The sequence below is a fragment of the Oreochromis aureus genome, linkage group 3 (genome assembly GCF_013358895.1).
Source record: "Oreochromis aureus strain Israel breed Guangdong linkage group 3, ZZ_aureus, whole genome shotgun sequence".
Taxonomy (NCBI): Eukaryota; Metazoa; Chordata; class Actinopteri; order Cichliformes; family Cichlidae; genus Oreochromis; species Oreochromis aureus.
Genome location: NC_052944.1, coordinates 102,635,346 through 102,660,564, shown reverse-complemented (window position 1 = coordinate 102,660,564; position 25,219 = coordinate 102,635,346). Strand labels below are relative to the sequence as shown.

The 25,219-nt window shown below is 39.8% G+C and overlaps 1 protein-coding gene across 1 annotated transcript; it reads left to right on the top strand.

Annotated features, from left to right (window-relative positions):
- Positions 1 to 1,207: 1,207 nt before the first annotated feature.
- On the top strand, positions 1,208 to 22,728 carry LOC116322315 (protein NLRC3-like). Its single transcript, XM_039608988.1, has 11 exons — positions 1,208 to 1,276; positions 4,094 to 4,225; positions 4,310 to 4,411; positions 7,935 to 8,013; positions 8,140 to 8,362; positions 10,772 to 12,575; positions 13,188 to 13,361; positions 13,762 to 13,935; positions 17,689 to 17,862; positions 21,701 to 21,747; positions 21,910 to 22,728. Exons 2-11 carry the CDS (start codon positions 4,137 to 4,139, stop codon positions 22,452 to 22,454), a joined length of 3,411 nt encoding a protein of 1,136 aa, XP_039464922.1. The 5' UTR covers positions 1,208 to 1,276; positions 4,094 to 4,136; the 3' UTR covers positions 22,455 to 22,728.
- Positions 22,729 to 25,219: the final 2,491 nt, after the last annotated feature.

The following is a 25,219-nucleotide window of genomic DNA, read 5'->3' as shown; positions in this document are numbered from 1 at the left end:
GATAGGTTAATTGGATAATACAAATTGCCACTAGGTGTAAATGTGCGAGTGAATGTGAGTGCGAATGGTTGTGTTAGCCCTGCGACAGACTGGTGACCTGTCCAGGGCGTACCCCGCCTCTCGCCCTATGAAAGCTGGGATAGGCTCCAGCGCCCCCCGCGACCCTGAAAAGGATAAGCGGAAGTGAATGGATGGATGGATGGATGGATATGTCAGATGTATCCCTCGTGAATGATATCAAGTCATCTTAAGCCACAAACAACATTCCTGTAACAAGGTAGAAGCTCCAATCAGTTTTTGGCAGTGACTTTTATATAGCCTTTATTTCTCCGGTTAAAAAAAATCTTGTTGACATTAAAAATTTATTTTTTAAGAATAATCTGGCCAAGAGGATAGCAGAGAGTGCAACAAATATATCAATACTTCTGTATACATATTTTAAGTGGACAAAAAGGATTGGATTTTTAAAATGTAAGTACAACAACACCAAATTAAAAAGATACTTGAATAAAGGTAATTTTAAAATTAAATATATAACCCCTTTGTAAACCATGTTCACCGAAGTCTATTTACCAACATACGATATTACACATAAAAAAACCACAGAAACATTGGAAATCAGTTTTTGGTAGGCGAACATTTTTTGGCACAACACCGGCAATAATTCAGTCACTGAAATTATCCATGAAATTAGCCAAGCAACTCCTAAATGCATTTAGATCAAAGAAAATTGATCAAAGAAAAAGTTTTCACACTGTGAAAAACACGGAAGCAAGGGCGGAATTGAACAAAGGCTAAAAGGCTGTCCAGAGCCGCTCACTTCCTGCCTACCCTACCTACCTATATGATGCAGGTAGGTAGGTAGGATCCTTCAGAGGATCCTTCCCCTGAATTTGGACACAGCACATAAGTGAGATACAAGTGAGCAGCTCAGCGTCAGAGGTCAAACAACATTTAATTTTATCAGACAGTTTTTGTACAGATTTCCGTGTTTAATGTTTTTCAAGAAAATCACTCAGAACCCACTTTGTGCCGTTTAATTATTATTTGTTAATGTAACCAGGGTAATTAAACTTCTCAATGAATTATTATGTGTGGAGAAAGAAAAACACCCAAAGAGCATTTATAGCCAGAATAACACGTCCAGACAGGATCACATTTAGTAACCCTCAGCCGGAGCCCCGCCTCTTTCCAGGAAACAGCTCAGCTGTGTGTCCATGTTTAGTGTCGAGGTGTGGAGTGGAGCTTGTTGCTGGTGTGTGTGTTTGAAGAAACTGTAAGTTTGCTCTTTTTCCTCCTTTAACAGTTTGTCTTCAGGAACTTTACTGTTTGTTCAGCTCATGTTTGATTTCTTCACACAAGAAACTGTGTGTGTTTGTATTTCCGGTCTCTCCATTAAAGTCAGTGTGTAATGTTTTCTTGAAAAACACTGACCCTCTGAACTTTATTGTTATTTATTTATTTTTATAACTGTATCTTAGATATAGTTTGTATATGTCATCCTCTGCTTAAAACTACTGCGTCACAAAGTTTTGACTCAGCTCCAGCAGACTGTTCACACCAAATCAAAGAGAGGAGGTGGAACAAGTTTTTCCTTTTTAAATGTGACTCAGTCTTACTGGATTAGACCAAACAAAAGTTAGTACACTAAACTTACTGCTATTGGTTAATCACTCTATTGAAGATAATTACTTTGTCATTTAAAAAAATATATAATTTTTGTCTTGCTAAGAGAAGTATTTAGAAAATATTCTCAGTTTCTGAATAATATTGTACTGATCTGATTGAAATCATTGATTTGGATAATAATGTTATAGTTTATGTTTATTTAAATAGTGATACTCACAATTAAAGACACTTTTATCTGTATAAAATAAATCATACTTCAGATTGAGTACAGATGTTATTCTGACAAACATATTGGGTAAAAGGTTTACTACACATTTGACAACACTAAATAATTTTGTTTCACTGAAGGAGCTTTAACTTTAAGTACTTTTAGAAAAATACAATTATTATTTTTTATTCAAATAAAGTGTAGGAGTAAGTGTAAAGAATAACAATAGGTGTAACAATCAGTGTTTCTAATCCGAACGATGAATTTTAAAAACTCTACCACAGGCTCTGTTTTAATGTCTGATTCACATGATGAGCATGTACTCTAAAGAGGTTGGTAGATGTACACATCCTGGACAGGGAGGATAGCTGGTTTGAGAGGGGAGTCAAGGAGGCCATTTACGTGAAAAGGGAAAGACCATCTCTGAATCCAGGAGTCATGGAGGGATTTGGAGGCTAAAATCTGCTCTCTGTGACACTTTTTGTCCATCCATCCATTTGGTTCTGCTTACTCTTTTCAGGGTTGTGGGGGGCACTGGAGCCTATCCCAGCTGTCTTAAGACAAAAGGCAGGGTACACTCTGGACAGGTCGACAGTCTGTTACAGGGCTAACACATAGAGAGAGACAACCATTCGTGCTCACATTCACTCCCGCATTCACACCTATGGGCAATTTAGTGTTTCCAATTTACTTATACTCACTAACTGCATGTACTTGGACTGTGGGAGGTAACTGGAGTACCTGGGGAAAACCCACATAAACATGGGGCAAACATGCAAACTCCACACAAAAGACCCCAGCCTGATGGTAGAATTGAACTCAGGACCTTCACGCTGTGAGGCAACAGTACTAAGCACCATGCTGCCACTTTTTGTAACAATAACAGCAACACTACATTTTTTTATAGGCGCCTTTAAAGATGCTCAAAGTCACCTTACATTAAAACAGAATTTGTTTTTTATGAACGCAAGTATAAAAGCTAAACAAGGTAAAATAGACTAAGACAGAATCATGCTAAAGGGTATGCAATTTTGAAAAGATGGCTTGAAAGACGCGATTTAAAAGAGAAGAGAGAGAAGAGAGAGCTCAATCTGGCGGAAGTGGATTCCAAAGTCTCAGGGCAGAACAACTAAAGGCTTTGAGTCGTACAGTAGTCAGGCAAGCAGATGGAACAGAAAGAAGGGAAGCTGAAGAAGAGCTGAGTGTCCGAGGGGGTGTCTACGTATGGAGAAGATCAGATAAGTATGGGTGATGAAGGTAATGAAGCGATTTGAAAGTAAGAAGCAGGTAGTGATGCGCGAATCATGAACGAATCGTTCAATGCTAGAGAATCACTTTACAGACTCGTGAATCATGATTCAAAAGCCCAACTGACTCACTGACTCATCCCTGTTTCTATTAGCAAACTAATTTCATTAGTAGAAATATATCCAGCTTATAATTAAAATCGTGTGGAAACAAACAACAGCCAGTTTCTTAACAAAAACATTTTTGCTCTGAACTGGAAGAAAAACCCTGATTAGAAAGCTCACATCAAGACAATAGCTCATGAACAAATCACTCACTCACTCCCTCCCTCCTGGCTCACAGCTTCTTCTTCTTCTTCTTCTTGGTAGGCAACCAGTGTTAAGGAGCATTACCGCCCCCTGGCACACAGCTCAGTGGACATTTAGATGAGAAAATATATATTTTACACATTTGAGGAAAATACTAATAAAATAAAATAAAAATAAATAAAATAAATGTTCCCTTTAGAACTATTTTTTGCTCTTTCTTGCTCTATAAAAAGCTGTTTTTCTTTTTCAATCACTAATCTTAGCAGTAGGATTTACATGAAAAGAGAAACAAATTAAGTTTGAGTGAAAATGTACATTTCTTGCACTCTCTGGTCAACTGACTCAGTGCCTCAAATGACTCAAAAAACCCAATTCACTTTGGTGACTGACTCATTCAAACTCGATTCAGTAAAAAGAATAGAATTTACCATCACTAGAAGCAGGATCTTAAAATTCACATGGAGGTGAACTGGAAGGCAGTGGAGTATTTTACGAAAAAGTGTTATATGTTCCATAGATCTAATTCAGAATACGAACAGCTGTAATTTGAATCAACTGCAATTTATGAGGTAGACCATTTGGTGTGAACTGATAAAAATGTTGTGTCTCAGATGGAGTGGATGTTAGTCCAACACATCAGCATGACCTCTGCAGCTCTCAGTTGATGTGCGCATGAATGAGTTGTGTTTCCTCTGCGCAGGTGAAGGTAGAAAGTGCGTGTGAGTTGATGTGAATTGAGCGGCATGGATCAGTGTGAGGACAGAGAGGAGGGAGTCCCTCCCTCTAAAAGCACTCTGTGTGGGGAACATGAGAGCCAGACCAAAGCTCAGAGGTGAGATGACCATCTCTAACTGTCCATGACTCTTCTCCATGTCACAGGTCAGCACTCACATAACTGCTCCATCATTATTCACAGGAACCCACCTGGACCTCTATCCACCCCAGTGTCCTTAAAGAGTGACTGGTCTAAAGATGAAATCATTGAATTTAAAGTGGAGCAGGTATCTGCTGCAGAGAGGTGAGCTGTTAGTAACATGAACTCTTTGAGAGCGGATTAAACTGCTTGATTTTCTGGGATTTAATCATTTTTTGGTGGCGCTCTCACTTGGTGTTCACTACAAAGTAGCATCACTACCTCTTCCAACACACAGTAGTGTTTTTGTGTAGCTCTTCTGCCTAGCTAATTTAATTTAAAACTTGTATATAACTCATTATTAGGAGGGATATTAAACCCCTTATGTCAAACAAGTGACTTATGACCCCAATCAAAGTGTTTATGACCTATGAAGTAATAAATGAAGTAATAAATGTTTATGGTAGTTATAAAAATATATTATTATTAAAATTATGATATTAGTAAAAAAAAAAAAAAAGATTAAAATTATGATATTCCATAACTTATTAATTTTCAATTATTCAAAAAAATTAGATCACTAAAAATATTGATTTTTTTCTAATAACAGAGTTTCTCATTTTTAAGCCAAAAAATAAAGTTTACTTTTTTTATGGCCAAAAATGCCATCTGTCCGTAGACCCGTGCATGTGTGTGCTTGCGTGCACACCCGTGTGTGCACCTGTGTGCATGTGTGTGTGTGATAATGTGCTAAACCATAATAAAGTCTTCAGTTAAACTCGTGCTTTTGTAACAGCGAGAGATAGATGCTGCATGCCCCCCAGGGAAAACTTTATTACAAAAACTTTATTACAATTTATTTGCATTTGTTTAATCCAAACTAGGAAATTCAGAATCAAAGTCCGAGTCACAAACTCTTACGATCCCCCCCAAAAAACCCAGCGTCTCCCCTTTATCCCCCAAACCTTAGGCAAGTTAACAGGGATCTCCCTAACAAAAGCCTTAGTCTGTCTAGACAAGATCCATCTTCTCACATCCAGCACTCAGGGTAAATTGACTGTCTTACTCACTGTCTCAGATCACAAATGCTGCCTAGCTCATTTCAAAACTTTGCGCCCACATCAGCTCAGCCTTCCAGGCGTGCCTACCTTTACCTGCTACCAATGAGATAGAGGAGCCATAAAGTACTCCCACTGTTTAGAGGTGATTGCCAGTTTGTTGGGTTTTTAGAGACACAGAGAGTAAGAGAGATCAAGTTCTACATTACTTAAAAAAAGGGATTTTCAGAGCTGTTGATATAAGAAGCAATGTTCATAGAAACATGGATCACCCTGTTCTTGCATCAATTCTTGCATTTATACTGGAGAGTAAAGTAAAGCTAGACGCTAGTTGTACTATTAAAAGTCAGCTTCATAAAAACCATGTAAACCGAGATGAAGAAGAAGAATGTGTTTCTAAAACTAATGGTTATTAGAACTATGTTAGAACTATAAGACTGACTGTTCATGCTATCGAAACAGTTTGTGTTGTTAAACCTGAATGATTCTTGGTCACAACATTTGCATTATCAGAGAATGGTCATTTTACTCCACACACATTTGGAAAATCACATAGTTTGATCATAAAAAATCCCAGAATAATTAGTATTTGGGATTGCTGAAGCAACATCACTAAAGAAAAATATCCTTGCATGTCACTTTGCTTTCATTTGAAAATTTGAAGGTTTTTTTTATGTGAAACATAAAAACAACTAAATCTTAAGACGTTAAAGATGCCCTGATGAAATTTGTGAATATCTAGATCATTGGTGTTTCCATCTGAAAGTCTACAGGACATAGACTGAGGCTGGGTTTTAGAAATACAAGATAGTAACATGAGACATCTAGTTTAAGGTATCAGAAGTAAATGCATCAAAGAAGCCAAAAAGGAGTTGTTTGTCTCTAGATCAGTTCAAATAAATTACAACTGATTTGAACAGATTTGATGCATTATACAAAAAATAGGTCCATGAAATAGTTCTAAGCAAGACTCATTCGGAATCTCAAATGTTAAAGTACACCCACTGATTGTCCTTTTACTACATGAGCTAATGTGGATGCTCTAAAAGCAACTTGTCATATTGTGAAGTTTTCTGACAAAAGTGAATTGAAAACTTATGCTGTACAACTCACTAAGGGGTCCTGTGATGGGCCATGTGCAATCACACAAAAGAACAAGTTAAATTTCACCATAACCCTGACTAGAGAAAAGGACAGTTTAGAAATTTAAATGACTTTACAACTGTTGAACATTACTCTAAAATGAGTGCTGTGAGAGTGACTTTAAGATCACAACCTGATTTAAAAAAGAATCTAACATCAACATTCTTGAGTTGATGGAGTTACGCCACAGTGGGGGTCAGCCATGTCTCAGTGAAGCACAGAATGTTGCAATCCCTCATGTCTCTTGGAAGGAGACTCTTGCACTCAGATTCCCTAGTTTGTTCCCCAACAATTGTACATTAGCCAGCAGGACACTGGGCGGTGTTGTGTGGCGCGCCTGCTGCCTCAGTCTGTTCCCCCTGCACTTCTTTGTTCTTTGCCTCGGCTTAGTATCCTGTCCCTTGTTGTTTTCTGCACCACGCAGCATCTCAGTCGGCCAGGATGGGTTGGGTTTAAAAGTGTCCAAGATTACATGTGCAAACTTGTTACTGATGTTGAGAAGTCATCTGCTGTTGTAAACTTTAAGATAGTGCTATGTCGTGGTGTTTCTCAGAATGATTTTGATCCTCTTCAGAGTAGAAATGTCAAGGCTGGTGGAATGAACTCAGGCACAGACTGAAAAATACAACCGAACAGATCTTCATTTAACAACACCGGGTGCACCATATACAGATGAGGGGAAAAGCCAGGGTTCCAGAGTTCCATGGGCCTGGGGGAAACGGGGTCTCCACATGGGTCAGGAGTCCAGAGTTCAGGGTACAAGACAGGTCCTGGAAACCTAAGCACCGAAACAATTGTTCCTACAAAGGCAAGCACCAAGAGACAGATATTAGCTGAGCCGGGCTTTAACTAACATGAGTTACTCAATATTCCATCACCGAATAGGTCAGTGCCCCTGCATTATGAAGGGTCTAGCAAACAAAGTGAGGAATCACAGGTGAGTAGCTGCATGTGCGTGGGCCAAGGGCAGGAACTGAAAATGAGCTCCACCCTTGGCAGAGTGACAGGGGTGAGAAAGAGCAAGAGAGAGGGAGACAAAAATCTAAACTAAAACATTTGTGGCAGTGCTGGGCTGACCGTGCAGGCACAGGGACCATGAAAAGAAATGGTGAGGATGATCTTGAAGAGGTGTTTTCTGTGAAAATATCTTGTCTTTTGTATTGTCTTGAACAGCATGCAGATAATCAAAGAACCTCTATTTAGAATAACATGAATTTAGTATATTAACACATTATTTTGTTACTGAAAAATGGGATTTCACTTTTTTTTTTTTAATTGCTACTTTGCAATGTGTTACTCCTAGCAAGGTGCTGAGGAAAGACTGCATGCAGGCCAGTTCAGTCCCAAGGCTCTTTCACCATAAAGCCCTATATGAATATGTATACGGTTTACTCTGATAAACCCATATTTAGCAACTGATGGTGCAATCACGGATGTGCTGGATCTTTATCCAGTGCTTGAACTGATTCTTTAGGGTTCCTCCACAGAGTGGACCAGGAGAGCTCAGAGGGTCCCAGCGGTCAGTCTGCCCATCAGCATCAAACACACCTGGACTCCATATTTATGGTCTGTACATGCACAACAACTACTTTTACATCTATTCTGTTCACAGTCATCTCCATGCTGCTCTTTGTAGACCAGTGAATTGTCAGTGTGTCCAACATGGATCTGATGTTTGGCTCCATGTTTCAGGTGCTGGAGGACAACATCATCACTTTTGTGAAGAACGAGCTGAAGAAAATCCAGAAGGTTCTGAGCCCAGATTACACAGAATGCTTAGAGAATCAAATTGTGAATGAGGTTTTGGAGGGGGAAGATGAAGAGCAGAGGAGAAGAACAGAGGTATTTGTGAAGATGACATTGCACTTCTTGAGGAGAATGAAGCAGGAGGAGCTGGCTGACCGTCTGCAGAGCAGTAAGAGGACTTCTGTAAAGATTTAATATGATGGATAGATGAAACATTTAGTAATGTCTCATTAATATTAGTCATGTTAACAAATATAAATTAGGTCCATAAGTAATTGGACAGAGACACTTTTTTTTCTAATTTTGGTTTGGTGCATTACCTCAATTAATTTTAAATGAAGCAACTCGGATGCAGGTGAAGAGCAGATATTTAGCTTTAATTCCCTGGGTTCAACAAAAATATCTGAGAAATATGAGGACATTTTTAACACTCTCTCTTCATTTCAGGGGCTGAAAAGTAATTTGATCAATTAAATACCTGAAACTAAAATGCCAAAAATGTGATGGCATTTATCTGGATGTAGCATTTTGAGTGGGAGAAATGTTCTGTCTTTTATCAAAATGACTTTTTCAGTCTAATTTGATGCAGGTTTCCACAACCTTTCTTTGCATAATGGTCATGACAATTTGCATATTAATGGTCAAGGAACTGACCTCACGGCACTTTAGTCTTTCAGTGGGCTACTTTCAGTAATTGTGCAAATATACTATTTATAAGGTTGGGGAAACCTGCATCATCTGAGACTGAAGAAGTCACTTGGATGAGTGATGAAACGTTTCTCCCACTGAAAACGCTACGTCCAGATGAACAGAATGAACCCTTTGTGATTTACTTACCTGGATGAATGAGCATGTGTCATAAAAATAAAATGCTAATTTCTAATTCTTCGTTGAAAAGTCTTTGCTGGCAATGACTGTGTGAAGTGTTGAACTCATGGACATCATAAGATCTTGGGTTTCATCCTTTTTGATGCTCCGCCAGGCCTTTCCTGCAGCAGCATAAAGTTGCTGTTTCTTTTTGGGCCTTTCTGTCTGAAATTTAGTCTACAGCAAGTGAAATGCATGCTCAATTGGGATAAGATCAGGTGACTGACTTTGGCCTTCTATAATATTCCATATTTTCTGATTTAATAAACTCCTGGGTTACTTTGGCTGTTTGTTTTGGGTCATTGTACATCTGTATTATTAAATGCTACCCAATCAATTTTACTGCATTTAGCTACATTTGAGCACACAGTATGTGTCTGAACACATCAGAATTCATTTGACTGCTTCTGTCCTGTGTCACAGCATCAATAAACATCAGTGTCCCAGTGCCACTGGCAGCCATGCATGCCCAAGCCATTACACTGTTGCTGCAGAATCATCTCCATGGTTTGTAGATCAGTGGATTGCCAGTGTGTCCAACATGGATCTCATGTTTGGCTACATGATTTCAGTATGATTGGGTCATTCATACAATAAGCATTCCACAGATGATCTGGAATGCTTTGGATCATGAGTTGTTCCACAACTTCTCCATACGTTGCTTGTTTTACCTGCATTGTAAGTCCTTTGACTGCATGCCATTGCCCATTAAATAGCCTTTGAGTGAACTGTCCAATTAAAAGAGGGTGGCACATGTTAAGGAGCTCAAACTCCTAAACACTTAATCCATTTTGAATGTGGATATCATAAAATGAAATCTGAAAGTCTCCACATAATGTCCATGTCCACTATTTCAATATCATTTTAATATGTTTCAGTAGAAAGGTTAAAAAAAGAAGCAAACTTGTGTTAGTGTCCAAATGTACAGTTGGACAAAATAGTATTTAGTCAGCCACCAATTGTGCAAGTTCTTCCACTTAAAAAGGTAAGAGAGGCCTATAATTTCCATCATAGGTATACCTCAACTATGAGAGACAAAATGAGAAAAAATCCAGAAAATCACATTGTCTGATTTTTAAAGAATTTATTTGCAAATTATGGTGGAAAATAAGTATTTGGTATATAACAAAAGTTCATCTCAATACTTTGTTATATACCCTTTGTTGACAATGAGAAAGGTCAAACATTTTCTGCAAGTCATCAAAAGGTTTTCACACACTGTTGCTGGTAATTTGGCCCATTCCTCCATGCAGATCTCCTCTTGAGCAGTGATGTTTTTGGGGTAGTCGCTGGGCAACACAGACTTTCAATTCCCTCCAAAGATTTTCTGTGGGGTTGAGATCTGGAGGCTGGCTAGGGAACTCCAGGACCTTGAAATGCTTTTTACGAAACCACTCTTTCTTTACCCAGGCAATGTATTTGGGATCATTGTCATGCTGAAAGACCTAGCCTGCCTAGTTTATTTTTTGTATTCTCAGTTTAATTTAGTTTCTGTTCCGTTGCTCCAGCAATAAAGCTGTGCATTTTGAGTTCACGTCTGCCTCAGTCCTGCATTTTGGGTCCTATCTCCCTGCCTGCCTGCACACACCCATGACATTTTTGCTCCACTGTATATGGACTAACTGTGTATCAAATGTTAAGAGATTAAAACTCATCATGTGCACTTCATGATTTTTTTTCTCTGTTTGATTTCTTTTTATTTTGTTTTCAGAACATCTTGCAGCAATTTGCAAATGTAAAATTAAAACAAAGCTGAAGAAAAAGTTCCAGTGTGTGTTTGAGGGGATTTCTAAAGCAGGAAACCCAACCCTTCTGAATCAGATCTACACAGAGCTCTACATCACAGAGGGAGGGACTGCAGAGGTCAATGATGAACATGAGGTCAGACAGATTGAAACAGCATCCAGGAAACAAGACAGACCAGAAACAACAATCAGACAAGAAGACATCTTTAGAGCCTCACCTGGAAGAGATGAACCAATCAGAACAGTCCTGACAAAGGGAGTGGCTGGCATTGGGAAAACAGTCTTAACACAGAAATACACCCTGGACTGGGCTGAAGACAAAGCCAACCAGGACATCCAGTTCATATTTCCATTCACTTTCAGAGAGCTGAATGTGCTGAAAGAGGAAAAGTTCAGCTTGGTGGAACTTGTTCATCGCTTCTTTACTGAAACCAAAGAAGCAGGAATCTGCAGCTTTGAAGACTTCCAGGTTGTGTTCATCTTTGATGGTCTGGATGAGTGTCGACTTCCTCTGGACTTCCACAAAACTACAATCCTGACTGACCCTAGAAAGTCCACCTCAGTGGATGTGCTGCTGATAAACCTCATCAGGGGAAAACTGCTTCCCTCTGCTCGCGTCTGGATAACCACGCGACCTGCAGCAGCCAATCAGATCCCTTGTGACTGTGTTGGCATGGTGACAGAGGTCAGAGGGTTCACTGATCCACAGAAGGAGGAGTACTTCAGGAAGAGATTCAGAGATGAGGAGCAAGCAAACATGATCACCTCCCATGTCAAAACATCACAAAGCCTCCACATCATGTGCCACATCCCAGTCTTCTGCTGGATCACTGCTACAGTTCTGGAGGATGTGCTGAAAACCAGAGAGGGAGGACAGCTGCCCAAGACCCTGACTGAGATGTACATCCACTTCCTGGTTGTTCAGGCCAAAGTGAAGAAGGTCAAATACGATGGAGGAGCTGAGACAGATCCACACTGGAGTCCAGAGAGCAGGAAGATGATTGAGTCTCTGGGAAAACTTGCTTTTGATCAGCTGCAGAAAGGAAACCTGATCTTCTATGAATCAGACCTGACAGAGTGTGACATCGATATCAGAGCAGCCTCAGTGTACTCAGGAGTGTTCACACAGATCTTTAAAGAGGAGAGAGGACTGTACCAGGACATGGTGTTCTGCTTCATCCATCTGAGTGTTCAGGAGTTTCTGGCTGCTCTTCATGTCCATCTGACCTTCGTCAACTCGGGAGTCAATCTGCTGGAAGAACAACAAACAACCTCCCAGAAGTTAATTTTTTTTAAAAAGAAGAGTAATTTAAAATTTCTCCACCAGAGTGCTGTGGAAAAGGCGTTACAGAGTCCAAATGGACACCTGGACTTGTTCCTCCGCTTCCTCCTGGGTTCCTCACTGCAGACCAATCAGACTCTCCTGCGAGGTCTGCTGACACAGACAGGAAGTTGTTTATACACCAGTCAGGAAACAGCCCAGTACATCAAGGAGAAGCTCAGTGAGAATCTGTCTGCAGAGAAAAGCATCAATCTGTTCCACTGTCTGAATGAACTGAATGATCTTTCTCTAGTGGAGGAGATCCAACAGTCCCTGAGAAAAGGAAGTCTCTCTACAGGTAAACTGTCTCCTGCTCAGTGGTCAGCTCTGGTCTTCATCTTACTGTCATCAGAAAAAGACCTGGATGTGTTTGACCTGAAGAAATACTCTGCTTCAGAGGAGGCTCTTCTGAGGCTGCTGCCAGTGGTCAAAGCCTCCAACAAAGCTCTGTAAGTAAATTTGTTCTTATGATTGTATTTTAAGAAGTGTTGATTTCAAGAAATATGAAAATGGTGGAGTCAGTCAAATATGAGTTTATTTCCTGATTGCTTTCATCAGAGATCAGATCAATGGCTATCCCTAAATTTATTTTAGAGAATGGAACATTAGGGACACTTTCTTCTTCTTTCGAAAATTGCACATTTAAATAACAGTAAAATTAAGAGGTGCCTGTTAGGCTAATGTGCACATAATAATTCTGCTATGTACATTGGGCCAGATCAAGAGGAGCTTTCAAAATGATCAATAAAATCTAAAGAACAATACTAAAATGTATAGACATCCATTGAGAGAAGCGAACAACATGAGTAGCTGATTTGAAGTTTCTTTTTTTCAAACCTATATTTTAAAAAGGAAAACTTCTCCTTAAAAAAACTCTGTAATTAGCCCTTAGGGAGGATTTAACTGTTTGAGCTGTAGTGGAAGAAAAAAAATGAAGAAAAAAAACACAGATCAATTTTATCTTGTTGATCAAGATTGCTAAATGGATAGCTAAATAGAGTGTTAAAATGGATAACTCTTCAATGCACCATCATTTGTTTATTGTTCTTTTATTGTTTCAGACTGAGTGGCTGTAACCTCTCAGACAACAGTTGTGAAGTTCTGTTTTCAGTTCTCAACTCCCAGGCCTCTAGTCTGAGAGAGCTGGACCTGAGTAACAATGACCTCCACGATTCAGGAGTTAAGCTTCTATCTGTTGGAGTGAAGTTTCCACAATGTAAACTGAAAATGCTCAGGTCAAGATATATTCTGTTTTCTTATCATTTAAAAACAAATTAAATAAACCAAGAAGAAAAGATCTTGCGAAGTTCATCCATTTGTTCTTGTATAGTTGTATTTTTAGTATTCCAGCTTAAGTCCTGGTAAACTATCACATTAAGAATTTCAGACAGTCTTGAAACTTTAAGCCATATAAAATCTACTAACTCCTTAATAAACTGTGAATAAGTCTGTGAAGATTCTCAATCATCCAGTTCATTGTAGTCTGAGGAGCTTGGAAAGAAAAGCATCTGGACTTAAATTACTAGAACTTAAAGAAGTCCAGACATTTTTCTTTCCCATCTCCTAGGACAACTATGAATAGGCTTAATATCAGTGTTTATTTAGTTATTTGTCTTCTTGTTCATAATTCTGCAGACTGAGTCACTGTAACCTCTTAGAGAGTTCCTGTGAAGTTCTGTCCTCGGTTCTCAGCTTCCAGTCCTCTAGTCTGACAGACCTGGACCTGAGTAACAACAACCTGAAGGATTCAGGCTTGAAGCTTCTATCTGTAGGAGTTGAGAGTCCAAACTGTAAACTTGAAACTCTCAGGTCAGATCAAGATATGTTTTGTTGTTTTGTGTATTTTGTATATATGTGGGGGTTTTTTTTGTTTGCTTTTTGCTTTGTTTTATAAGTTAACAAAAATTACATGAATTGTGGGCAGTCATTTTGGGGAGGGGCAAGACTTTTACAGCGCACAGGAGGCTCTGGAAATGATTGTGCATTATGGGCATGAAGATGTCATTTAAGATGAGCATGTCATTCCCAACATGAGCACTGTAGTCTCACATTAAGGCTCCATGTAGGTTGGCTAGTCTGAGCTATGATTCTGCGTATAAGCATAAACACCAGTCAGGACCTGTTCCCTGGCCTGAAGGTGCAGGGAAACGACTTTCTCATCCACCTACAATACTCCAGTGTACAGGCACCTAGCTGAGGGAATATAAGGATACCCACTCTAGACTACCACATCTCACTGAGGGCAACTTCAGACTGGAATAGAATCCAGCTCTGCTTCAGTAGACTGGTTCCATAACATTCCATAACATTATATATACATATAACATTTCGTATATTCCATAACACATATAGTGTGCGCAACTATGTGGTCAGTATCTCTCAAACTCAAACTCTATCTAAGGCTCTTTCTAAACCAGAGAGGTGACTTTCCATATCCCAGTTGCTAGCCTCAATGGCCAGGAATTAGTCTGCCAATAAATTTCAATAAAGAAATTCAGTAAATTCAGTAAACGAAATAGTCCTTAACAGTGTTGGTCAAGTTACTTGAAAAAAGTAATCAGTAACTAATTACTGATTACTTCCCCCCAAAAGTAATCCCGTTACTTTACTGATTACTTATTTTCAATAGTAATTAATTACTTAGTTACTTAGTTACTTTTTAAAAACACGATTTACAACTAGAGATGGATCGATCCGATATTATGTATCGGTATCGGTCCTATACTGACCTAAATTACTGGATCGGATATCGGAGAGAAATAAAAAATGTAATCCGATCCATTAAATATCAAAAAAGCACCTCACAAAAGTATGCATCACGTCATAGAGCGGCTGTGGCGTTCGAAACCTGCAGGCGGTCTGGTTGAGCATTCGGAGCCTCGATACCAAACCGGCATTTTATCTCCGAGAAAGTTATAACAGAGAGAAGTAAAGCAAGTGTGTAAGTTCATCTCTGAATGTTTGTAAAGCATTCCCGCGTTAAGCTTAACAACCGATATGTGGAGCGACTGCTTCTTCTCTCTCCCTCCCTCTCCTGTTGCTACTTCAATCGTGAAACTGATTAATGATCAGCTGATCGGCTTTTCTGTCGCGAGTGATTCTCTCTTGTTTGTTTATTGCCCACTTCTTCCTTTTCTATGCAGCTGACGACTGGTAACTGTGCAGGGGCGGATCTAGTAAAGTTTAGCCAGGGGGGCCGATAGAGCATGAACAGGGAAAAGGGGGGCACAAAGACAAACTTTTCTTTCTTATTCTCATTTAAAATATTTAGCTTTTAATAAATAATTATCTGAATCTTACACCCAAAGTTTTAATCTGATGTAAAATGTATAGAAGTCCATTACTGTATATATTAACTATTAAGTCTAATATACCTTAGTAAGCTAGTACTTTTTCCTTTGGGAAGGTACGATCTGTGCAGTCTGCAGTTCTGTTGAAGAAAGATGTTGAATCTATTTAATTATTCTTGAAAAATAATTGATTTCTGTGCATTTTTTTTCACACTGGGTCAAATTAAAGTTGATTACGTCGATTAAAGATCATGAGGTGGGGGGTGGTTCCCTATTTTTATTTTTTATTTTTGGGAGTTTGCAACCCTATTTGTTAGGTTGCTTACTCTTTAAAATACCAGAATAGGGAGGATGGAGTAGGTTTAAGTTTGTTAGATTGATCAGTATTGCTGAACTATGAAATATTTTGGGTGCAGTATATTTTTTGCATACAGGTATAACAGAATAGCTGATATGTTTTTTTTTAAAACTTGAGTATGAACTTATACAAAATGCAGCAAGGTATTTAAAAAACTGTTTTATTGATTAAAAAACACACTATATCGGATTCATATCGGTATCGGCCGATATCCAAATTTATGATATCGGTATCGGTATTGGACATAAAAAAGAGTGGTATCGTGCCATCTCTATTACAACCTGAATAGATAATAAAGGAATAGATCTTTCAGCCCACTTCTACTTTTTCTGCATAATCCATCATACAAAATGTAATCAAATGGAAAAGTCTCTTTTTAAAACTTGTTTTATTAGTTTTAATCTTTTAACTTTATGCATCAAGCAAACATTAAATTATATGCAACATTCTCTGACTGGAAGAAATTTGTTTAACATTTAAACCTATTTTCCGTACATTCCAGCACATAAAATAATATATTGTTTTGTGTTTTGTGTTTACACTCAGTCTTTCAAATAAATGCAAGTGAAACACAGCAGAAAATAAATAAAATCAAAGACTCAGCGGTCCTGTTGCTGTATTTTCACCTGTATACCAGGTGGATGTTTGCCCTTGTGCAGGTGTGCCGCAGCGGTCAGTGGAAGAATCCGCAAGTTTGTCTGTGAATTTCAAATTTCTCGGTACTCGGTACTTACTTGGAAGTTTAGGGGGTTTTTTTCGCTGTAAAAAGAAGTTTTCTTCCCACGCAGTGAACAGTGGACACTAATGTTTTTGTCACTTTTTACGGAATCAAACTCAAAGTAAGGTCGGTACTTCGACGCTTTAAATGCTGCACGCTCATACTCTCTTCCACACTCGATATATTATCCATTGTTGATCTGCACAGAGCTGTTGCCACGAACGTCGCACTCGCTTACGTCATTGTCATGAGACACTCTCGCAAAAAATCACGGTTTTAGTAACGCAGTAACGCAGCATGCTTACGGGAAAGTAACAGTAATCTAATTACTGTTTTTGAAATAGTAATCCCTTACTTTACTCCTTACTTGAAAATAGTAATTGGATTACAGTAACACGTTGCTCATCTCTGGTCCTTAAATACATTACATTTTCATTTTAAAAAAGTAATGTTGTATTTATTTGTTATCTTTGTTTTAAATCCTTTATCATTATTATTATTATTATTGTTCTTGGGTTTGTTTTAAAATTTGGGAAAAAAATTTCACAGCGCTGTATATACTGTATATACACCACCACTTCAAGTTTTACCACTGATTCATGTTGATGAGCCATTCACATGAATCACACTATTTAGAGGGGTTGGAGTCCTTCCATGTCTTGGTGAAAATCACTACCAAATACTTTACCATGCCTTGAATAGTTAAACATATCATCAAGCAGTCAGTTTTCTTATCCAAAAACTGTACATTGGGTAGCCTGGAATGGAAGGGAAGGTTTGCTGGGTTAAGCCCTTACCCTTACACTAATGCCAGTGTAGAACAGTCACTCAGGCATTGTGCAGACACATGAACATTTCCAAAGTTGACCACAGAGTCCTCTACTAGCAAGGGGTTAGAACTTATTTCACTTGAAAATGCAACAACTGTAGAATCTGTGTAAGATTAGATAGGACCAAACTAGTTCGAGATTCATGTCCCCACTTCCACCAGTAAGATCAACATGTCAAAGAATAAGGTTGAACCTCACTGAGCAAGAATTTGATGGTCTCTGTCTATTGATGAGGAGTTTGCCCTCCTCACTGTCACCATGTCCTGCTGACAGGGGAACATCTGAAAATTGTAATTTAATTTACGTGTGTGTGTGTGTGTGTGTGTGTGTGTGTGTGTGTGTGTGTGTGTGTGTGTGTGTGTGCAGTCTGTCAGGCTGTCTGATCACAGAAGAAGGCTGTACATCTCTGGAATCATCTCTGAGCTTCAACCCCTCCCATCTGAGAGAGCTTGACCTGAGCTATAATCATCCAGGAGACTCAGGAATTAGGCTGCTGTCAGCTGGACAGAAGGATTCAACCTGGAAACTGGAAACTCTCAGGTATGGGGAGAATGTTTGATAGACGAGGAAGAGCTGTAAACATCTTCTGTGTTGCTCAGTCACTACCCTTTTGTTTTATGCAGATGTGATCAATCAAGAATATATATATATATATATATATATATATATATATATATATATACTCGTGAAAGGAAACAATGAGCAGTTTTGGTTAGGCCAAAGTGAAGATAGAAACTCGTGTTTTGTGGAGTTTTTTGTGGTTATTATATATAATTATAATTATATATATATATTACCGATACTAACAAGCTGATCTACACTACGGCAGCAGTGATCAGTGAGATGCTTGGCTACAAGTTGAACAGCCACAAGGGGCAGTACCCTCCATGGAGAAGGAGCCTAGAGGGCAAGATCAAAGTAGCACGGAGGGAGGTTAGCCAACTAACGGAGTTGCAGAAAGGCGTGACAAAGAAGGTGCATAAGAAATACAGCAAGCTGTCCATACCTGAGGCCTTGGAAACTGCCAAGCAAAGACTCACAGCCTTGGCCAGCCGCTTGAGGAGGTACACCAGAGAGATCGAAGGCAGGAGAATAAACCAGCTGTTCTCCACAGAACCAGCAAAGGTGTACTCTCAGTGGCAAGGGAACAATAACAGAACAGCACCACCAAGGCTGGAGACTGAGCAATACTGGAAGAGCATATGGGAGAAAGACACGACCCATAACGGCAATGCTCAGTGGCTAGTGGATCTGAGGGCAGACCATAGCGACCTCCCTGAACAGGGTCCAGTAACCATCACAGTGGCAGACATCCAAGAAAGGGTCTCCAGTATGAAGAGTTGGACAGCACCAGGCCCCGACATGGTTCACGCCTACTGGCTGAAGAAGCTGACTGCACTCCACGAGCATCTGGCAGCACAAATGAACCAGCTGCTAGTTAACGAGAGACACCCGGAATGGCTAACCGAAGGTCGGACAGTCCTGATCCCCAAGGACCCCAAGAAGGTACCGGTCCCATCCAATTACCGACCAATAACCTGCCTCAGTACTACATGGAAGCTCCTGTCAGGCATCATATCGGTTAAGATGAACAGGCACATGAGTCAATACATGAGCGGGGCACAGAAAGGGATTGGCAAGAATACCAGAGGCGCAAAACACTAGCTACTGGTAGACAGAACAGTCAGCTGAGACTGCAAGACCAGACTGACCAACCTGTGCACAGCCTGGATTGATTACAAGAAGGCCTATGACTCAATGCCCCACAGCTGGATACTGGAATGCCTAGAATTGTACAAGATCAACAGGACCCTAAGAGCCTTCATCAGGAACTCAATGGGGATGTGGCGTACAACACTAGAGGCCAACTCCAAGCCCATAGCACAAGTCACCATCAAGTGCGGGATCTACCAAGGAGATGCTCTGTCCCCACTGCTGTTCTGCATAGGCCTGAACCCCCTCAGTGAGATCATTAACAAGACTGGCTACGGATACCGACTACGGAACGGAGCAGTTGTCAGCCAAAAGTTGATTCTGTTCATCTGGACGTAGTGTTTTCAGTGGGAGAAACATTTCGTCACTCATCCAAATGACTTCTTCAGTCTCAACTCACTGCAGGTTTCCCCAATCTTATAATTAGTACATTTGCATAACGACTGAAATAAGCTAGATATATTTATACTAATGAAATTAGTTGGATAACAGTAACAGGGATGAGTCAGTTGGGATTGTGAATCATGATTCACGACTCAGTAAAGTGATTCTCGAGTATTGAACGATTTGTTCATGACTCGCACATGACTACTCTCTATTTCTTTTGCCCTCTTAGGATCATGTGCTAATGGCTGTCTAAATGACTGGGGTAAAGTTTGTAGCATGTGTGCTTGTTGTTGTTTTTGTCTGCTTCCACTTGTCTTTGCAGTAGGGTGATGTCGGCATAAATGTGCAGTCATATTCGTTGTTCCCACCGATGTAATTGAGCATTGCGTGGCACCTCAAACATACTGTTGTACTTTTGTCCACGATACGCTGACCATCAGAGTCATACTTGACGGGAAAACCAAAATAGTTCCAAATGCCAGATCTGAATGACGGGTGAGGAGGTTCAATTGCAATGAGCTTAACTTCTGGCTGTGTCCAAATTCAGGGGAAGGATGCTTAAAATGCCATGTTTGGAGGCAATGGCGTCGCAGAGACGCGATGAAGGCTGTCCAAATTCCAAGAGTCCTCCAAATGTGGCGACAAATGCATCCTTCATTTCCAAGAATTTGAAGGATGGCTGTGTCCAAATTCAGGGGAAGGATTCTTCAAATACTGTATTTGGAGGCAATGATGTCACAGGGACATGACAAAGGCTGTCCAAATTCGAAGAGTGCTACAAGTGTGGCAACAAATGCATCCTTCTTTTCCCTGAATTTTAAGGATGGCTTGGGTGTATCCTTCGTGTCCTACCATATCTCAGGATTCACTGCGGGCTGTACAGGAGATTTTTGTTCTGATAACGATGGCGGTCAAATTGGGAGAGGAAAACACTTTTAAATGTAAGTATTTGAGAATCTAGTGGTACAAAAGTTAAATTGTTATAGTGGTTCTTTTGTCAAGCTTTGGGCATCTGCATAGATGTGTTTTTTAATTAACTAACTTGTATGGTGGTTCACACGGTTTTTCATGAATTGCCGCTTACATACAGCTAATTTTGATTTTTGCAAATGAACCTTTTTGTGATATGTTTTAGGGAACAAAGACCAAAAAGCTCAATTTATTAAAATGAGGAGAAAGCGATCACCTCTTCACTGAGGTGGAGAATTTGGCCACTGTGGCATGTGGGTACAAGTATAAATCAATTTACACATCATATTCATATGAGTACTGTAACCTACTCTCTGCCAGGTGAGTGGCAGAGGAGCTTTGAAAAGGTAGTGGGTGTGTGGGGTGATGTCTGCAGTCTTCTGTGGGAAATTCCAGAGGTGATCAACTCAGTCTGGTACGAGTGGGTATATTGCTCGGAAAGAGACTTTTGCCATATTTGGATTTATTATTATATATAAACATTATATAATTTATTATTGTAGGTGCCCATTTTTAAATGCCTGTTGTTGGAGTTTTTTAGTGTGACCATGAGTTTTAATGGAAGAATGATACCAAACAACTCACGGACTGGTTGGGGACCGCTGCTGTACAGAACCTGTGATGTCCAGACAGTATTACTCTTGTGTTCTGCTGTGAAAACTTTTGGACTTAGGGATTAAGATAGTTGTCATGGTCAGGACAATTCTGGAGACGATGGACCTGGAGAAGAAAGTCACCCTATTGAAGGCCAGAGAGAAATGACATAACTTAAAGAAAAGTACATATGTGTGTTATCAAGAAGATAATTTTTAAGAATACAAGTTAATAAATGTGCAATTACTAAGAGTTGTTGTGTTGTGTGGTTTTTATTTGTCTACTGTCATTTTTGATTTCCTATGCCTTTGGGATTGCAAGTAACCAGGGTCAGGAGAGGCAGTCATTGGGAGGCCCACTTCTACTACTTGGCCCTGGTTCGCCTTCATGGATGAGGTGATAGGACAGAGGCCTTCCATTAGGCCTCCTGTCCTAATTTCCTCTCTTTCTGAGGAAACTCAAGGGGCCAAGCGCAGCAGTGGGTGACCAAAACGAAAGGGATGAGGGAGTGGGTCAGCCACCCACAACAGGGAGAAAGAGGAAAAGAGACAGGGATGATGAGCTAACAACTGTAATAAATTACAGGAAGTCTCCGGCAGTGCTGCTGAATCTGCTGAAGCAAAATCCGACGTAGATGGGGGGCTGCAACTTAGACCTGCGCTTTTTCTTTTGAACTGCAGAGACTGTGCTGGTCTGACCCCTCTCCTCCTTTCAGGTTGGTGCCTGCTGGATTCCAGTGGTTGACACCAGGTCTCAGGAAGTGTAAGTGTGTTTTTAATGTGATTCAAGAAAACAAAGCAGCACACATTCAACCGTCTTCAAACTGTCACATCTCTGATGTCAGGACTCATCATCAAAGTGTCAATCAATGAACAGATGATGGATCAATAACTGCAGCTGGATTGTGTTTGTTCTCTCCATCAGATTCCTGTCAACTCACAATTGACACAAACACAGTTCACAGAAAGCTCAAACTGTCTGACAACAACAGGAAGGTGACACATGTGGAGGAGGTTCAGTCATATCCTGATCATCCAGACAGATTTGATGTTCGTCCTCAGCTGCTGTGTGCAAATGGTCTGACTGGTCGCTGCTACTGGGAGGTTGAGTGGAGAGGAGATGTTGACATTTCAGTGAGTTACAGAAGAATCAGAAGGAAAGGAGACAGTGATGACTGTTCGTTTGGATGGAATGATGACTCCTGGAGTCTGAGCTGCTCTGAGGATGGTTATTCTGTCTGTCACAATAACAGAGAGACATCCTCCCCCTCCTCCTCCTCCTCTTCCTCCTCTGTCTCTAACAGAGTAGCAATGTATGTGGACTGTCCTGCTGGCACTCTGTCCTTCTACAGAGTCTACTCTGACACTCTGATCCACATCCACACCTTCAACACCACATTCACTGAAGCTCTTTATGCTGGGTTTAGAGTCTGGTTTCCTGGTTCCTCAGTGTGTTTTTGCAGAGATTAATCTAAAGAGTGTCCTAGAATGTCTTTATAGAGAAACACTCTGACTGTTGAACAGATAGTTCAGTCTGTACATGTCTGTCTCTTTCACTCAGAAACACGTTTTCAGATTCATGGATTCAATCAGTTGATGTTTTAAACTGTTCTAAATTAATCCTTGTTAATGTGTTCCTCTTCAGTCCTTAAAGATGGAAGCTACCATTATTTCAGGATCCACATGTTGTTTTTTCTGTCTTTTTCCACTCAAAGCTATTATTAAAGACTTTCAGCATCTCTCATGTTTGTGTCATTCTATAAAAACAGCTGCTTTTAAAACTGATCCAATCAAAGAAACATGAACTTCCATATTGATCAGATCAATACGTACAACTCTGGTGTCACTAACATCTTGAACTCTTCATTGATTGTGATTTGTGTCCCTCTGCTGGTGACAAGATGAACTGCATGATGTCAGTTTAATGATCCAAATGATATAATGTGATTTAAATGTGCTTTTCATAATGGTCCAGTGTCCTGCTCCAGGAAACTGTCTTAGCGCTTCGTGTGTGGATGAGAAGAAGGTGACCCAAACGCAGGACTCATGGTGAGAGTTGATGGATTTTAATGTGATGAACACAACAGAAGGGCAACGACTCACTGACTGATGGACTGGCTGACTGACTAACAAAATGGCACATGTGCGGAGTAGACAACATTAATGACAAGACCGAGAACTGATGAAACTGAGGGACTCCGATGCACAGGTTGACCGTGATGACGATTGGAGACAGGTGGGAGCACGGCTGAACATAATTGAACTAATAACACACAGGATGCGAACATGAAAACAAGAAATGTGAACAGGTGAATAAACTGAACATGAAGCAACTGAAAACACTGGGTGAACACCCAGGAACCCTGGCAGTAACAGCTTCAACAAACTCTGACTTTCAAAATTAAATCAGTTGATCTCAGTTGAAGTTTTACTACCTTTTTCTTGATGTATCTTAGATATAGATTCATACCAAGGAGTATTAGGGCCATATTAAAAAAACAAACATTATTGATCATTTTGAGAATAAAGTGGAAATGTGGAGATTACAGTTGCTGTTTCAGGACAAACTGCCACAGTTGCTGTTCTCTCTGAGTTGGAGAAATAATTCTTCAGAATTGATTTTAGTTACAAAGAAATGATTTGTGTTAGTGCTCATAAACACAGTGTGATCAGTATAAATACGTTGAAAAGATGATGCAGAAAGAGGAAAAAACAGGAAAAAAACAAACAAACATGGAAGAGCAGATTTATAGAAAATGAAACGGCTGGTCATGGACAGATGTGAGGTTATCAATCATTTCACCCTTGTGCATTAAAGAGGATGGATGTTGTATCACTAGACGGATGATCAGTTTGTTTCACTAGCTCATCTACACAAGATATTTTATAGAGTGCACAGCAGCCATGACAGTTTGTCTTGAAACAACTGTAATATGCACATTTCCAGTTTATTCTCCAAATAGATTTTCCCCTTTCATCTCCAAATTTCCACTCTATTCTCCAAACGATCACCAGTATTTTTGTGTCTTAATGTGGCCTTAATACTTCGTGGTAGATTAAACATGATAGATTCCAGTGCGTCACAAACTGTGGGCTCTGCTCCAGCAGACTGTCCACAGCCGAACAAAGACAGCTGGCGAAAACAGCTTTTATATTTCTCATGTTAGGATGAGAGCAAACAAAAACTCCTACTGTCTTTTTATAACTCAGACAAATGAGCAGGTGAGAATGCAAGGATATATTAATCAATTTTTTATTTAATAATGTCAATAATGTTATTAATATGTGCAATACAATCATTGTATATATTGTTACTGGTGTCAATACAGTGATTTAAATGATTGAATAGCACAAAGTTAGGCTCTAGCTCAGGTCCTTCTTGCTGTGAGGCCACAGCAACACCACAGTGACACCACGCTCTCTAGAAACAGTAGGACAGCTATGATTACAGGGCTTGGTGCTGATTTTTCTTCATGTTTTTATCTTTGACAGGTTAAACACAATAAACAATAACAGCGGTGTGTGTGCGGGTGTCTGCCTCTTATAACCACAGTGATTCTCCTGAGGTTTGAAATCTCAAACCTCAGGAGGTTTGAGATTTCAAGTCCAAACACCAACAGGTCACCTCAACAAGAACAGATTCAATCCTAATGATTTAGTTACCATAGAAACATGAAATGATTTGGTTGACAGTACATGTTAGACTGTTGTAAAGGTCACAGCCACACAGTCACACTTTCTGAGTGTTTTTAACATGATGGATGTGAAACACTGAGTGATGCTTCATCACATTCACACTCACAGCTCCTCTGTCAGTGTCTCAGCTGTGCTGGCAGCCTGGAGTCACCTGTAACATGACTGTGGGCTGATGCTGAACTCTGACTCTTATATGTGTGTTATTAACCTCAGAGCTGCTCAAACTGAGGGAGGCGGGACTTACAGCACAGGAAGTGATGTCTGAAAATAAAAAGACTTTTAGTCCTGAGTGAGTGACAGGTTTGACAGTGACGTGGATCTCCTTCAGACCTGGATCACAGTCTTCACACTAAACCCTTTAAACATCTTTATTCTGTTGGTTTTATCAATAATAACAATAATGTCATAAAAACATGATTTTTCCTCCCCTGATGAATATAGATCCGTGTAGATATACCACTCAAAAGCATCCACTCAAACAATACCTAACATTAAATATATGATTATAGTCAGAGAGGACTCCAAAATAAAAGCACCTT